The sequence below is a fragment of the Lutjanus erythropterus genome, chromosome 15, assembly GCF_056507025.1.
Source record: "Lutjanus erythropterus isolate fLutEry1 chromosome 15, fLutEry1.hap2, whole genome shotgun sequence".
Lineage (NCBI taxonomy): Eukaryota > Metazoa > Chordata > Actinopteri > Lutjaniformes > Lutjanidae > Lutjanus > Lutjanus erythropterus.
The window spans coordinates 12,044,386-12,059,388 of NC_139331.1; the positions used below are offsets into that span (position 1 = coordinate 12,044,386).

Genomic DNA, 15,003 nt, shown 5'->3' on the forward strand with positions numbered 1-15,003 from the left:
AATAATCACTCTCGCGAGATCTTTCGGTGTGGACGTACTTGTCATGTTGAAGCACCGCGCATGCGCAGTTCATTGCTAAGGAAGAAAGGGGAAAATGTCTTTGGCGAGGTGAGTACTGCGACCAGGCCTTTTATGTTTTTCTTCTTTGAAATAGTGTAATATGTCGTTTACACATCATGTTGTCCGATTTGAATAATACACCTAATATATTACGTTGATGTTTTTGGTCTGGCTGCTATCATTTCTTGGTTTTAATCGGAGCTAATGGCATCTGCTAATGCTAACTAGCAGACGTTGTATGTCGTAAGCTAATGTTAAACATTTGGCAGTAGTTAGTTTAGTAGTACGCAGCCGTGGTCATAACAGAAATTAATCGATTGTTTAGTAGTGTTGTATCAGCTACATGCTTCAGTTTGGATTTTAAAAATTGGAACGATGAGTAGCCTATTTGCTAGCTATCTGGTTAGCACTCCTGTTTAGCTTAGTTCTCCTAAACAACGCAGTTGCGTAAAGGTACATCTGTCGGCTAATGCTAACTGGGGCTTACAGCAGTTAAGCGTTACATTACTGTAGAAGTAATGAGACTTACACGTGGATTGTTTTTTGTCCAGCTTTTTACCGGCGCCCACTCAGCTGTCTCAGGACCAGCTGGAGGCAGAGGAGAGGCTCCGGGCTCAGAAGTCCTACTCCACCGCCCTGGTGTCGTCCCGCAGAGAGCCTCCTCCTTATGGGCACAGAAAAGGCTGGGTGCCTCGTTCACTTGAGGTAAATCACTTTTTTACTCATTAGATACATTATGTCACACATGATAGATCGTTTGGGATTAATTTCTCATTTGTTTGACGGTGGTTGGGGATGTTTTTTGTCTGATGTCCATCGCTTTATGCAGAGACTAACCGTAGAGTAAGTTCCGTGAAGCTGTGCAAGACTAATCATCATCATCAGGTCATCTTCTCATTTTTGATGCAAAATCTGTGTTTCTGTAGGACTTTGGAGATGGAGGAGCTTTTCCAGAGATCCATGTTGCCCAGTTCCCTCTGGAAATGGGGAGGAAGAAGAAGACATCCAATGCCTTGGCAGTGCAGGTGGATGCAGAAGGAAAGATTAAATATGATGCCATCGCCAGGCAAGGACAGAGCAAGGATAAGGTATGCTGAATGCTTCAGCAGTCACCAAGGGTGCTGTCAACACATGCTTTAAAATGTATCCGTTCAAAACTTAAAAACATAAGTGTTGATGAAATCACAAGACTGGTTAAATTCTGTCTGAAGAGGGTAGTTCAGAGAGAGAAACATCTGCACATGTCTTTCTATTCACTGTAAACAATGTGAAAGTTGCTCTTAGGTCTTGTCCCTAATTGACAGTTCACCCCAAAATCTGCACTGCTTTCATCCATGTAGATAGATTTGGTGTGAGTCGCTGGTTTTTGGAGATACCAGCTGCAGAGATGTCTGCCTTCTGTCCAATATAGTGGGACTAAATGGCACTTGGCTTTTGGTGCTCAATGTGCCAAAAAATAAATTTAAAAAAGTGACATTTAGTCAAACTATATTTGAAAAAATGCAGACTTCTCTACAGTGATATCTTGAAAAAAAACTCAACAGTTCACACCAAAACTATGTAGACAGATAAATCACACTACCATGAAGCACTAGTACTAAAAATATGTATTTTTGATTTTGGGGTGAACTGTACCTTTAAGTCTTGTTTCTACTACATGGTACTTCTCAGCTTGGCTCAATTCACTTTTAGTACCAGGTATTTTGTTTTCCACTGCCAAAAAAAAAAAAAACACTATGTGTGGGATTCCTAGATGATTGTCATCGTGATGCGGCATGAAACTGCCGTGACATCATCTTCAATGCAACACAAACATCAGAACAATGGATAACATTGAAGCATTGGTGTTCTCGATTCTCAATACGCGTCTGTTTGCCAACGCAAGGAGACACTTTCTTTCAGTAAAGGCTCACAGCAGCTAGACAAAAGATTGTTAAAAAACAGGAGAGTCTGGAAATTTGTACACCAGAGCACGGGCAACGAGACGGCTGGTTGCTTTGTGTTGCTAATGTTATGTACACTGTTTTCGCGCCATCTTTTAGTATTAGCTGGGATTGCATGGAACTTCAAACCAGGTGATACCAAAAAAGGTACCAGGTAAGGTCTACCAATGCTAAACCAAAAATAAACACTTCCAGATGAGTTGAGCTGAGCCAAGCCATACCTTGCAGTGGAAACTAGGCATTACTGTTTGTCAGGTACAAAACTTTCCATTGAGTCCTGGCCAGACAAAATTCTAATGTATATGTCCCCTTAGTTAACAGTATACACACACACACACACACACACACACACACACACACACACACACACACACACACTGCTGTGATACACATGTCAAAAAATACAGTGCCATGGTGTATATAATTTCCTGCTGCAGCTACAAAAAGAGGTTTATTTAGCTTCATAAGTTATTTCTAAGCATTTCTCATCTTTGATTGTTACAGGTGGTCTTCAGTAAGTACACAGACCTTCTTCCAAAGGAAGTTCTGAATGAAGATACTCCAGAGCTACAGAGGCCTGATGAGGAGGCTGTAAAAGAGGTAAGCTATGCTGCAATGTGCATGTATGGAAAAATATGCAGGTTGCCACCAGATAAGATTTTTCATGACACTATAGATTTCATTATTCAAAGATCATATAGTATTCTTCCCTCCATTTTCCCAAGGAGACCATTCAGTGTTCATTTTATCCAGTGGTTACTGAAAGTATTACTCTGTGATCAAAAGTAATTTTTGTAACATGTCATCCATTGAATTAAGTTAAATATGTACACTTAAAGTGAAAGTGTTCACTTTGTCACTATAATCACAATCAGAAACAGACTGGAATTGACAACTGTTTAAGTTTATAAATCACTTTAACTTTACTAAGCTTGAATTATATAAATCTAATACTCCAGCTACATCTGAACATAGTTGTTGTTGTGTGTCCACTGTAGCTGACAGAGAAGACCCGTGCTGCCCTGGAGAAGCAGGTGTCTCAAAAGATTGCCGCTGCCATGCCTGTAAGAGCTGCAGACAAACAAGCTCCTGCACAGTACATCAGGTATGTATTTCCCACATAATGTCAGCACACAGAAAGTTGATGAGGAGAGTAGGGTTTTTATACAACCGTGAGTTCTTAAAATCAGGATACCTGCAGGGTCTTGAAAGCATTTAATTAGTATTAAATTTAAAAATCTAAAATTAAGTCCTTGGAAGTATTTAAAAATCTTGAATGTTGTTAACAAATGTGTTAATTTTTTCTAGCCCTTTTGTAGGATTATATAAATCCTGTAATGTCATAAATAACTGTCAAATGCATATGTTTTGGTGTCATTTATTATCATACTGCAGCCTCACCCCTGCTCTTGGTCAGGGCAGCACCTTCACGTACACACATTCCTAAGCACATCACTGAGTGAAGTCAGTGAACAGCAGGGCAGGGAGAGTGCAGTGGCGAGACAGTGAAGAGAAAATAAGTCAAAGATTAACCTACTTGAGCTGACAACAGCTACACTTGTTATTGTAAGGAGCTGACATAAAAGTTTGCAAGTAAAAAGCAAATACACTATCAATACACCTGTTCAGCAAGCAAAAACATGGTGGAGGCAATGTTCTGATCTGCTGCTCTCTCTCATCCAACACGGCTTTACACAAGCACAGCACACTTGCTCAGCTAATAGCCAATTTTTGTAACCAAACTAAAGCAAAAGCTGGTTGATTGTCATCTGACTGTTTAGCTTAGTTTGCAGCAAATCTTAATATTAGGCAAATTCTTGTAAACGTACTGCTGGCTGAGACAATCGGCCCCTCCTCCCTCTGCCAGCGTTACCTGCAGGCAGTAAGGGATGAGGACAGGATGAAGAGAGTGACTGATGTCTGTGTATTTCATTTGTTCTAAACTTCACTCACTATTTTGATGTCAGGAATAATTTTAGATTGTTTCCCATGTGATATTATTGAGTTCATGTCAAGACTTTGCTGTTGTAAACATTACTCTTGATGCCCTAGAAATGTCATTTATTTTTATTTAAAAAAAAAAAAATTCTAATCCTGTTCTGAATTTATTTATTCTGAAAATGTATTTTTTCAAAAGCATTTAATATTGAAAAAGAACCTAAAAGTTTAAAAAAAAATAAAAAGATCTATTGAATTCAAATACTTAGGGGAAAAAAGTTTTCTGGGGCTTAAAATCAATATTGATTTTCCATTATATCTTTAACACTTTTGCTGGTATTGTCGTGAAGTTGGCATTAAATTTCATTCCAGGTGTTACTGAAAAGGGTCTTAAAAAAGTCTTTAAGTTTAACTTGGAGAACCTTGGAGGTACCCTACTGATGCTTCATTGACATATTGTGGGATGGTATAGCAATGAGAAATAATCCCAGTTATGACATACAGTGTTATGAAACCCTGAGGTTCGTACTGTTTATTAATTTAAATTGTCCTCTCCGTGACCTGTGCTTGTGTATGTGGGTGAAGGTAAAAGTTTTATGAATGGTGACACATTTCTTCCTCTTTGTCTCTCCCCAAGATACACCCCATCCCAGCAGGGAGTGGCTTTTAACTCAGGGGCCAAACAGAGGGTGATCCGCATGGTGGAAATGCAAAAAGATCCGATGGAGCCTCCTCGTTTTAAGTAAGTAAACATTTGTCCAAACATCAGCTTGAATCCATATGTAGAGGCTGGTTTGATTTAATGTAATAATGTTTCTAATTAACTCATTTCTATCAATTGTTTTGGACACAGTTGAGTGATGATTTTTTTTCCCCATTATATCTTAATGACTTTTTCCTGTGTGAAGAGTGTCCATTCGAAGTTTGTTAATCTGAATCGAGCATGAAGTAATAGCCAAAGAAAATCTAAGTGAGAATTAAATACTAGGAAGCAGAGGGATTTGAAAGACACATTTAAAAATTAAAACCCATTTGGAAGATTTTAGCAGCATGTGAATCATTACTTCTTCAAGCAGAGTTCTCTCTCAAGTAAAATTTCCTTGAAATTCTTGATCAATAATTCTAGTTTTAATTGCACAGTCCACCTTTGATATATTTAGATGTCTAAAGTTAGCCCCATTATATAATGATCTTACTTTTCTAATTCTTTTTTGACCAAAACGTTAAATGAAACTTGTCATAATTTGTAATGATACTATTAACAGGTTTTCTTGTGGAAACGTTTCAATGCCTGTATGTGTTTGTCTGTGTGATGAAAATGATGAAGAATTTTGATGGATGTGAATGGTGTGTTTCAGGATTAACAAGAAGATTCCTCGAGGACCTCCTTCTCCCCCTGCCCCTGTCATGCATTCCCCAAGCAGAAAGGTACAGTTTTCTAAAATGTTAGAAACAGTCTGCTTTTCAATACTTTCATGCTGTGTTTAAAAATCAAAATGACTTGCTTGCATTGACTGAAACAATACTATGTCTGACAGAGCTTCTCCCTTTTGTTGTAGATGACAGTCAAGGAGCAGCAGGAGTGGAAGATTCCTCCATGCATCTCCAACTGGAAAAACGCTAAGGTAATGTGACACCAGAATTAACTGGAACACTCTAAATGTCGGACACAATGCTGGCATGTGTGTGTGTGTTTTTTTTGTCAGGCTTTCTGTTTGGTTTTTGATTCATTGGGCAAATAGTTAATTTTTATGGACCCCAGATCTTGTCATGGAAATTCCAGTTTCATCACCCTGCTGCCTTTTTATTCTTCTCTGCTCATTTCTTTCTCTCGATGTACTCAATATCTTTCAGGGCTACACCATTCCTCTTGACAAACGTCTGGCTGCTGACGGCAGGGGGCTGCAAACAGTTCACATCAACGAAAACTTCGCCAAGCTGGCTGAGGCGCTCTACATTGCTGATAGAAAGGTACTCCACCATTGTCCACGATTGATTATGTAGTTCAGACCTGCCCCTTCACTATGCCCTTCCCTCCTAGTTATTGTTGCTGCTAGGGCCGCCACTAACAGTTATTTTCATTATTGATTAATCTCATTCTAAAATGTCTAAAATGATTTGTTTAGGTCATAAAATACCAAAACATTGTTAGAAAACTGTTGATCTGTGTTTTCCATAGCCCAACTTGAAGTTCAATCTTGTTTAAGATATTTAAGAGTAGGGATGCTTGGATAGCTCAGTTGGTCGAGCGTGCACCCCATGTACAGAGGCTGTGAGTCCCCTGCAGCGGCCATGGGTTCGACTCCCGCCCATGGACCTTCGCTGTGCGTCAGTCCCACATTTCCTGTCACATCTTCAGCTGTACTGTCATTAAAGGCATAAAATGCCCCCAAAAAAGATATTAAAGAGCAAAGAAACCAGAATATATTAAAGAAGCTAGAATCTTCTTAAAAGATTACTTGATTACCAATTAATCAATTATTAAAATAGTCAATTAATTTAGTAATCGATTAATAATTGATCAGTCGTTGCAGCTTTGCCATGTCTGTCAAGTTTTCTATTCTCACAGTGCTAATCTTTACAGTAAGTGCAATAATTGTTGATACGCTAGGTCTTCAGTTCCACAGAGACGTAAACAAACACAGTTTCTTGTTCCTAGCTGACAACTGTGGATTTTGTCTAAAATGACTCACGCTAGCAGATTTCATCAGTGTAGCTGGCTACAGCTTAAACTCTCTCTCCAGGGGACATTTCAGTGTTTCCATCTGACACATTTTAAAACAAAAACACTGTTAAAGGGTGTTAAATAACATTATGTAAAGTTATCTAATAATTGTGTAAATGATATGCTAATGCTGAAAAACTGAGCGTAAAGCATCATCACAGCAAACACCAGTCAGTGAAATCCGACACGTATGTGTATACGATAGATGACAGAAATACACTCATTAATTTTGGAAAAGGAAGTGCAGGGATTAGTTCAGTGGACCTTGAGGTGGTCACCTAGCCATACCAGCTGGATCACCATCGCCCCAGGAAGAGAGCAGGGCTAAGAGCTAAGCTAACCCAGCATAGACAGAAGAGAGCTTGATTCTGCACCAGCCCACATCCTCCTCCTCAAACTCCCCCACATAACTAATCCAAATTTAACCCCTGGTGGAAATAAGCCGTGAGTTTGACAAAGTCACTGGTGTCTAACACAAGTTTGACTGGAGGTAGTGTATACCCGAGGCGTGGCTAAGTGAGAGATCAACTAAAATATGTACCTTTTTTAACAATTTTTAAATGACATACTGACATGTTGATTGTTTTCATAGGCCAGAGAAGCGGTGGAGATGAGAGCTCAGGTAGAGAAGAAGATGGCCCAGAAGGAGAAGGAAAAGAAGGAGGAGAAACTGAGGGAATTGGCCCAAATGGCAAGAGACCGCAGGGCAGGGATCAAAAGTCACGGAGACAAAGGTGAGTCCTGGAGATAAGGATTATTTTGAATGTGTGTGTGCGTGCGTGCGTGTGTCTCTGCGTGAGTGGAGCAGACTCGGCGCTGTTGCCAGTTCCAAATGTGGAACATGAGTGGCATAAGTGATGACAACATTTTTCACCCTGCCAGTGTTGACAGGACCAGTAAGCTGTGAAATGATGTGTCTGCTCCTCTACTGATAATTTACATATATTTTGAGAAGAAAAGTCAGTGTTGCATGTCCTGTTTTTGGACATATTTTTTGAATGACCATTTAGATACATCACATCACATTTACTCAGAACGCAAAATCTGATTTCACATTTTTGTGATAAGTTCAAACGTCTGTCACTTGTGCTATTGTCTTGCAAGTTTACTGACCTCTGACAGTGGACTTCATGCAGCAACATTGTCTTAAATTACTCTCCTATTTTCTCTTCATTTTCTACTAAGAAAAAGCCTATATAAAAAAATATCTTTTATGTTAAATATTGAAGTAACAGTATTATTTCTATATGTATTTAATTTAAAGCTGCAGCTATTAATCAATTCTGAATTGTTTATTAAATTAATCATTACAATTTGTCCTCGGACCAACAGTCTGAAGCCCCTTAACTAATGGTTTTTAAATTATATAAAATATTTTTATATTGCCATAGTTTTTTTTTGTTTGTTTGTTTTTGTTTTTTTCTTGGACTGTGAATTTTTGTTGCTCTCCACTAGAGCTGCAACAACTTTTTTTTTTTTTTTTAAAAAAAGAACATTTCTGACAGTTTGTGGACCAAACAACTAAATGATTAGTTGAGACAATGATCGACAGATTAATCGCTATTGGAAATAACCATTAGTTGGAGACTCACTCTCAACTCTGTGTAAAATCTTGTCTTACCTAAAAGAAGAGCAAAAATAAGAGATGTAGCTGTATTACAGAAATCAACAAGGACTAAATAATTAAGAAGAAATTGTGGATACAAACAAAAATTAGAAAGTTTCATTAATGGCTTCCTGCATGAGGCCTGTTGTGTATCAGTCCCCTGTCTTAAAGTACATTTCTTCTGTTCATGTACCATCTATTTTTTCCTTATTATCTCTGATGTTACCCACCTTCGCTTCTTCTCACCTCTGTCTTCTCATTTCTTTCTCCATCTTTGTCCTGCTCTATCCTCATATTTCTTTTCGCTTCTGCACCATTTCACATCATCTATCCCCCACTCCTCTCCTCATCTGGGTTTTCTTTCTTTTTTTTTTTTTTAAATGTCCCTTTTCTTTCTTTGCAACCCCTTCCCCCTATTCCCCCATCCATCCATCTCCACCCATCCCACGCTGCAGGTGGCGAAGACGGCGAGGCCAGGGAGCGTGACGATATCCGCCACGAGAGAAGGAAAGAGAGACAGCACGACAGGAACATTTCCAGGGCTGCTCCTGATAAGAGGTGCTGGACACGCACTTTAAACACACTGCATGTGAACTCACCCACCCCTCCTCTCAGTATTTACACACATACACATACACATATACAGACACACATATACAGACACACACACACACACACACACACACACTGCTGAATCATTCATGGGGCCAGCAGTAATACTGAACAAACGCAGCAGGATCCAGCAGACTACTCAGGCAGTAGTCCTTGTCTGCAATGATCCACAGACTGTTTGTGCATGTGAGATGATCTGTTAAGTGTGTGTGTGTGTGTGTGCGCGCACTGTCAGGTTGTCAGTTTGATGGAATTGTGGGTCTCTGGAGAAGCGGAGGGATTGAAATTCAGAGGAGAGCTCATTACAATCACAATTCCAGCTGTCAGAAAGCAGAAACCTTGTTATCTTAAAATTACCTTCCACTTAACTTTGAGATGGCTGTTTGCTGAAGGACAGTCAAGACGTTAAAGTCACCAAGAACTTCATAAAATAAACTTTCATCATTTCCTTTTATTACAAACACATACTTCACCATAAATGAAGGCTTTAATGGCAAAATCCTAGTAGTTTTTTGGAAATATATGACTTTATGTTACACCCATAGGCACACATAAAAATCTCAATATCTTATTCTATATTGTGTAGTGTGACACCGTAAAACTACAGTCCCCTCAGGACTTCAGAGTTTTAATGTTGGAGTACTAAAAACAGTATGTTAACATAAATGTAATAATATAAACGGAACTACCTCTGAGCTCTGCTTTGTAGCAGATATCTTTTTCTGTCTTTTCATACATTTTTGTGTGTGTCATCCTTGCTAAATGTCCAACATTGCTCTCTGCCACAGGTCGAAGCTGCAGAGAGACCAGGACAGGGACATCAGCGAGCTCATCGCTCTGGGCGTGCCAAATCCTCGTTCCACCAGCGAAGCCCAGTACGACCAGAGACTCTTCAACCAGAGCAAGGTTAAAATTGATCTTCAAAAATATTAGCTGAATACCAGAGTTGTTATAGTTTTGTGTTATTCATTAGTTTTTTATTTTTGTTTCCTTTTTAAAATCTTTGTTTTCAATTCAGTTGAGTTTCCAGAGTGGGTCTCCTTGTTTCAGTTGAGTTTTTATTGTTCAAAAATCTTTTGCTTTAGTTAAGCTTTTATTAGTTTCAGTAATTGTGTTATTCATGTTTTTTAATTATGATATGATGGCCATTTGTCAAGATTTAGGAAGTTCAGAAAAAGTATTATAGGTAATATTCAATTCTATGTTATTTGTATGGCACCAAATCATAACAAAGTTATCTGAGGGCACTTTTAAAGGAGAGCATGTCTAGACTGTACTTTTAATAAACTCTACCTTTATAAATTGTCCCCACCAAGAGCGAGCACTGAGGCGACAGACACAACACTTCCTGAAGACAACAGTCATGTTGACATGTCATTCTAAACCAACATATGCTCTGATGTCTCCTCCTGCTCATTGTGTTGACAGATTTGACCAAACTGAAAAAGACTAAAACCAAAGACAAATGCTATATATTTTTATTAAGTTAGTTAAGTACCTTTTTTTTCCTAAAATGCAGGTTTTGTTTTTGTTTCAGTTTACAGTTTTTTCACACGTAGTCTTAGTGTTTAATTTATTTTAGTTAACTATAATAACCTTGTGGAATCCCCAGCTCTGCAATATGAGAAAACATTTCCAAAATAAAAGTTATAGTATGTTAAGGTAAGCGAGACCTTCAAACATCTGTTCCTGTCTCCTTTAAAAAAAGGTTAACTTTCACCTCCAGTGTTGGATGAAGTGGAACGGTCTCCAGTGGTTTTTCTCCCGGAAAGGGGACGATATTAAAAGCCTGAGTTGCGGCCTCAGAGCAAACTTTATATAGATGACTGGCGTTTCATAAAAGTAAACCAAGTAAATTGATACCCGAACACAGGAAAAATGCTGTATAATCCGCATGACAAGTTTGTTTTTCTGGGTACAAAAGGAAGCAAAAGCCAGACAAGAGATTTATTTGCAGGCAGAGAAGGCCCCTAAAAAAGATTTTGTGATTGGTTGATTGTGCACTTGTATATTTTTCTTAAAAAGGCTCTCTTTCTTTGTCTCTCCAGGGTATGGATAGTGGTTTTGCTGGCGGTGAGGACGAGACGTACAATGTGTACGACCAGCCGTTCCGTGGCGGCAGAGACATGGCTTCAAACATCTACCGACCCAGCAAGAACATCGACAAGGACGCCTACACGGATGATTTCGACACACTCATGCAAAACAACAGGTACTGTGGATTACTTTGCTTTTGTCAAATCTTGAATGACATATTTTACATTTACTATATTATTTGGGCTGTTTACAAATGTTTACATTGTTAGATCTCTGTTCACATTTTGACTTGATTCCAGTGAGGAGGATTTATTCATTAGTTACTGTTTTTCAGACAGCTACGAGAAAAATTGCACACATGGCACCAACACTAACGGCTAAAGTACAACTGAGCAGAGAAAAGACTTGAAAGCAAAATAGTTAAGACACGAACAACAGTAGGATGTGGTTCGTGTTTTTTGTTGTGGACAGCTGCCATATGGAGGCTTTCTTACTCAGGAATGTTTATTAAAAAGCTTGTGTTCACATCTTATTTCATTTCTGAGCAACCTCATGCATAATTGCATATTAACGGAGAAAATGTGATGTAAACTTTCCTAACTACTTTAGGATATAGGCTTATTGTTAAATAAAGTGTAATTAATCTCCAAAAAAGCACAATAAGGCCAGTAACTTAAAAGGAATTTATAATAATAATGCTATAACACACTTTTCCTTACATGATAAATTATCTGAATGATCTGAATTACTGACCAACTAAGCGGCTGATTATCTGGCATTTTGACACATCTGGAGGCAGCCTTGTCAGTGTGGCTGCTGTGGAATGATATTAGCTCTCCTTCATGTGAGTTGTGGGAAGATGGTTTCTCCCATTATAAATGACAGCAAATCAAATTTAAACAGTTACTGTCCAGCATTAAATATCTAGAATGTTAAAATGTATAGTATGAAGCTGTTAAATGACATCACTTCCAACAGACTGTGCCACGCTCTCCATTAAATACCAGTCATGTTCTGAAATCTGCAGCGTAACCCAATCTATTTTTATATTCCATTAATTAATAAAAATTCCATTTAAAACAATATGTTACTGGCAAAGTTAACCATGTATATTAGATTGTAATGTGCATGAAATAGTGAAGTTATACACGACTTTTCTTCATGTTGATGTCTGCATAGGCCATTTAAAAACCCATATTGGTCTACTACTAATCTGAATAGGATTTAGTGTACCTTGAAATGTATTTTGCATCCGCTTTAATGAATTGCATTAATCAAATTATTAGCTGAACTGGCTACGTTTCAATGGTGATTATCACAGGGCATCAGCCAAATTAAGCGCCTCTTCTTTCAGAGAAAAGATTTCATTTCAGAAATGGGAGCTGAAACATTATTTTCTGTTGAAATATGGCTAAATATTCCCTAAAATGATTTCACAACCCACACTGGATCCCACATTTTATCAGGCACTAACAGGGCTGCTGAAGTTTTAACCTTCTCTATTATAATTACAGAAAACAACAATAAAAGCCTGAAATCATTTTGAGGTCATTCTGCCTTTATTTTGAGGCACGAGGCAGGCGTGCACATGATGTCCCAGCAGGAGCCCTTGTCCTTGGGGCAGCAGCGCCACACTCCACTAGCCGAGCATAGCCTGTCCCATATGTTTAGTCACCAGCTTGTCATTGTCCTCTAGGAATGTTTGTCTGGCTGCAGGGTGTTACACTACTGTGCAAAAACACAGAAAAGGAAATCTTTGACTTCAGCAAATTCTCTGAGACATAAAAACATCAGTTTCAAGGATCCAGTCCTGTGTTTCTTCTCATCAAAAATGTGTTGAACATGAAGCAGTCTTGTAGCAGTTACCCTGTGGTTTTAATGCTTTTTCTTCTCCTGCTTTGAGGATACCTGAAGGACAAAAAAAACAAGCACAACAAAACATCTTTTCCTATCCACCAACAGGTTTGTTCCAGACAAAGAGTTCTCAGGTGCGGACCACGGGCAGAGGCGGGAGGGGCCCGTCCAGTTCGAGGAAGATCCCTTCGGCCTGGATAAGTTCTTGGAGGAGGCCAAGCAGCACGGCGGCTCCAAGAGGCCGTCCACCAGCAGCCGCTCAAAGGATGACTACCACGACAAGAAACGCAGGAAGGAGTGAGCGCGAGCGGGCGCAGAGTCCGTATAGGGCAGGTGCTAGCATGTTGGAGAACAGGGGGGTAGTCTGCATCCTCTCTTTGATAGACGGGTGTTTTAATATACTCAAGTCTGCCAGGAATTATTTTGGTTTTCTGTCAGCGTGAGAGAAGGTGAAAGATTATTCTCCTTTTATCACATTTCTTGGTTACTCATGTCTATTCAGAATATGTTGAGCATTCAGTGTTAATGCTAAATATGAAATGAGTGAACACTTGACATCTAACACGAGCGGAGCTAATGCATCTGAAAACCTCTCTGTACAGGGCATAATGTCCTAACAGATACCAATGGTAATATTTGGAGATATTTGGCCCTTTAAATGTGTAGATTTTAGTTATTTTATCTTTTTTTTTCTACATGTATACAAAGTAAACCCTGCAGGAACTGTTTATAATAACAATTTTCTCATTTGTCCACCCATTTCCCCCCTTTGAGTTTGTGTCAACTGTGCTTTATTTAAGCCCCTGGTGTATTTGTGAGCACAGTTCAGCTATGTACAGCAGTATAAACCTCAGTACAATGTAAAGCAAACCAGCTTTATAATTCTTGTACATTACTACCAATGGAATAAATTTCATATAGTGTGTAATTGTTATCCCACTGTGTTTCTTATTGAGCAAACAATTTTTTGTGGTATTTCCAAATTTGGAATTGAGACAAGTTTTTTTCTCAGCTATTTTCAGAGCTGCTTAATCTTAACTTTTACAACATAGTAGGAAGTCCATTACTTGTGTAATTGTTCTAGCTTGTTCATCGTAGATTTCCCTCGTTTTAATCACTTCCGAGTAATGCATCCCATTTACATAGATGATTAAATACCCAAAATGTATTTAGAGGAGCCATCTATTACAAAGTGTGTGTGTAGTGACATTTTTTTCACCAGAAATGGGCTCTGCGATTTATGCGATGATTAGAACAAAACTGGTCCCATTAATTACAATTAATTATGACTTATGCAGCCTGACAGTTTTATTTTCCCGGGCTTCGGGAAAATAATCAACGTGGCATTACACAGCCCAGCAGGCTTGCAAATCTGTGCACAGTGCCATCTTTCACTCATGCCTGAATAGGGCTCAGACAGTTGTTATATGCACATGATTTATGTTTTCCTCAATTGGTTCCTCAGTTAGTAGTTATGGCTTCTTGTATTAGTGCAGTGCTCTGGACTTACATGCTATGTTTTATAGCTGGTCTTTTACTGACATCAGAAAAATTATAGCCCTAGAACTGTGAAATAACACATTGAGGAGCTCAAAATTAAAGAATCCAAGCCAAATGAAACTGAATTGTATTGGGGTGTTTTAAAGGAACATTGGCTTGGCAATTTTCCTGAATGTGCTGATGTCAGTTATGTTCACTGTAATCTGAATCTCAAGGGGATTTTCAGTGGAGCCTGTACAAATGTGGCAGTCAACTCCTAAACATTTTATCTGAGCAGAGGTCATGAGCAACAACAATTGCTCTCTGTGAAAATTACCTTTATTTCCAATCACATCTATTGCTTGCTTTTAAAGCTATTATCCTTAAGACTTCAGTTCTGGTTGGTTTGTCCTCAGCTGTGGTTACTGGTGGTAGCAGCTAAGAGCGTCTTAATAATACTAGTCTTTGAATTCTATTCTTCTATCTGAAGTGGTCCTCTGTCAGAAGTACAAGAGAAGAAGATACAGTATTGCTGTAAATAATTTTGAGTGTATCAATTCTCTAAATCCATGGTTTTGTTCATACCTTTTTTTTATTTTGGAAGGGAAAATTATTGACTTCATTAAATCAACTGCAATTTGGAATAGAGATGTTCTGATATAATTTGTCCTCACAGATACCAATTCCAATACCTCTACTTTGCATATTGGCCAGTTATTTAACAGTTAACTCTGTTTGGATGTGACATG

The 15,003-nt window shown here is 38.6% G+C and overlaps 1 protein-coding gene across 1 annotated transcript; it reads left to right on the forward strand.

Moving 5' to 3' along the window:
* The first annotated feature begins 23 nt into the window (after nt 1-23).
* On the forward strand, nt 24-13,222 carry snw1 (SNW domain containing 1). Its single transcript, XM_084737437.1, has 14 exons — nt 24-108; nt 612-765; nt 987-1,148; nt 2,508-2,603; nt 3,002-3,108; nt 4,579-4,683; nt 5,300-5,369; nt 5,501-5,566; nt 5,796-5,912; nt 7,259-7,400; nt 8,728-8,830; nt 9,673-9,790; nt 10,933-11,096; nt 12,884-13,222. The coding sequence occupies exons 1-14, from the start codon at nt 95-97 to the stop codon at nt 13,074-13,076; spliced, it is 1,611 nt and encodes a 536-aa protein (XP_084593563.1). The 5' UTR covers nt 24-94; the 3' UTR covers nt 13,077-13,222.
* The last annotated feature ends 1,781 nt before the right edge of the window (nt 13,223-15,003 follow it).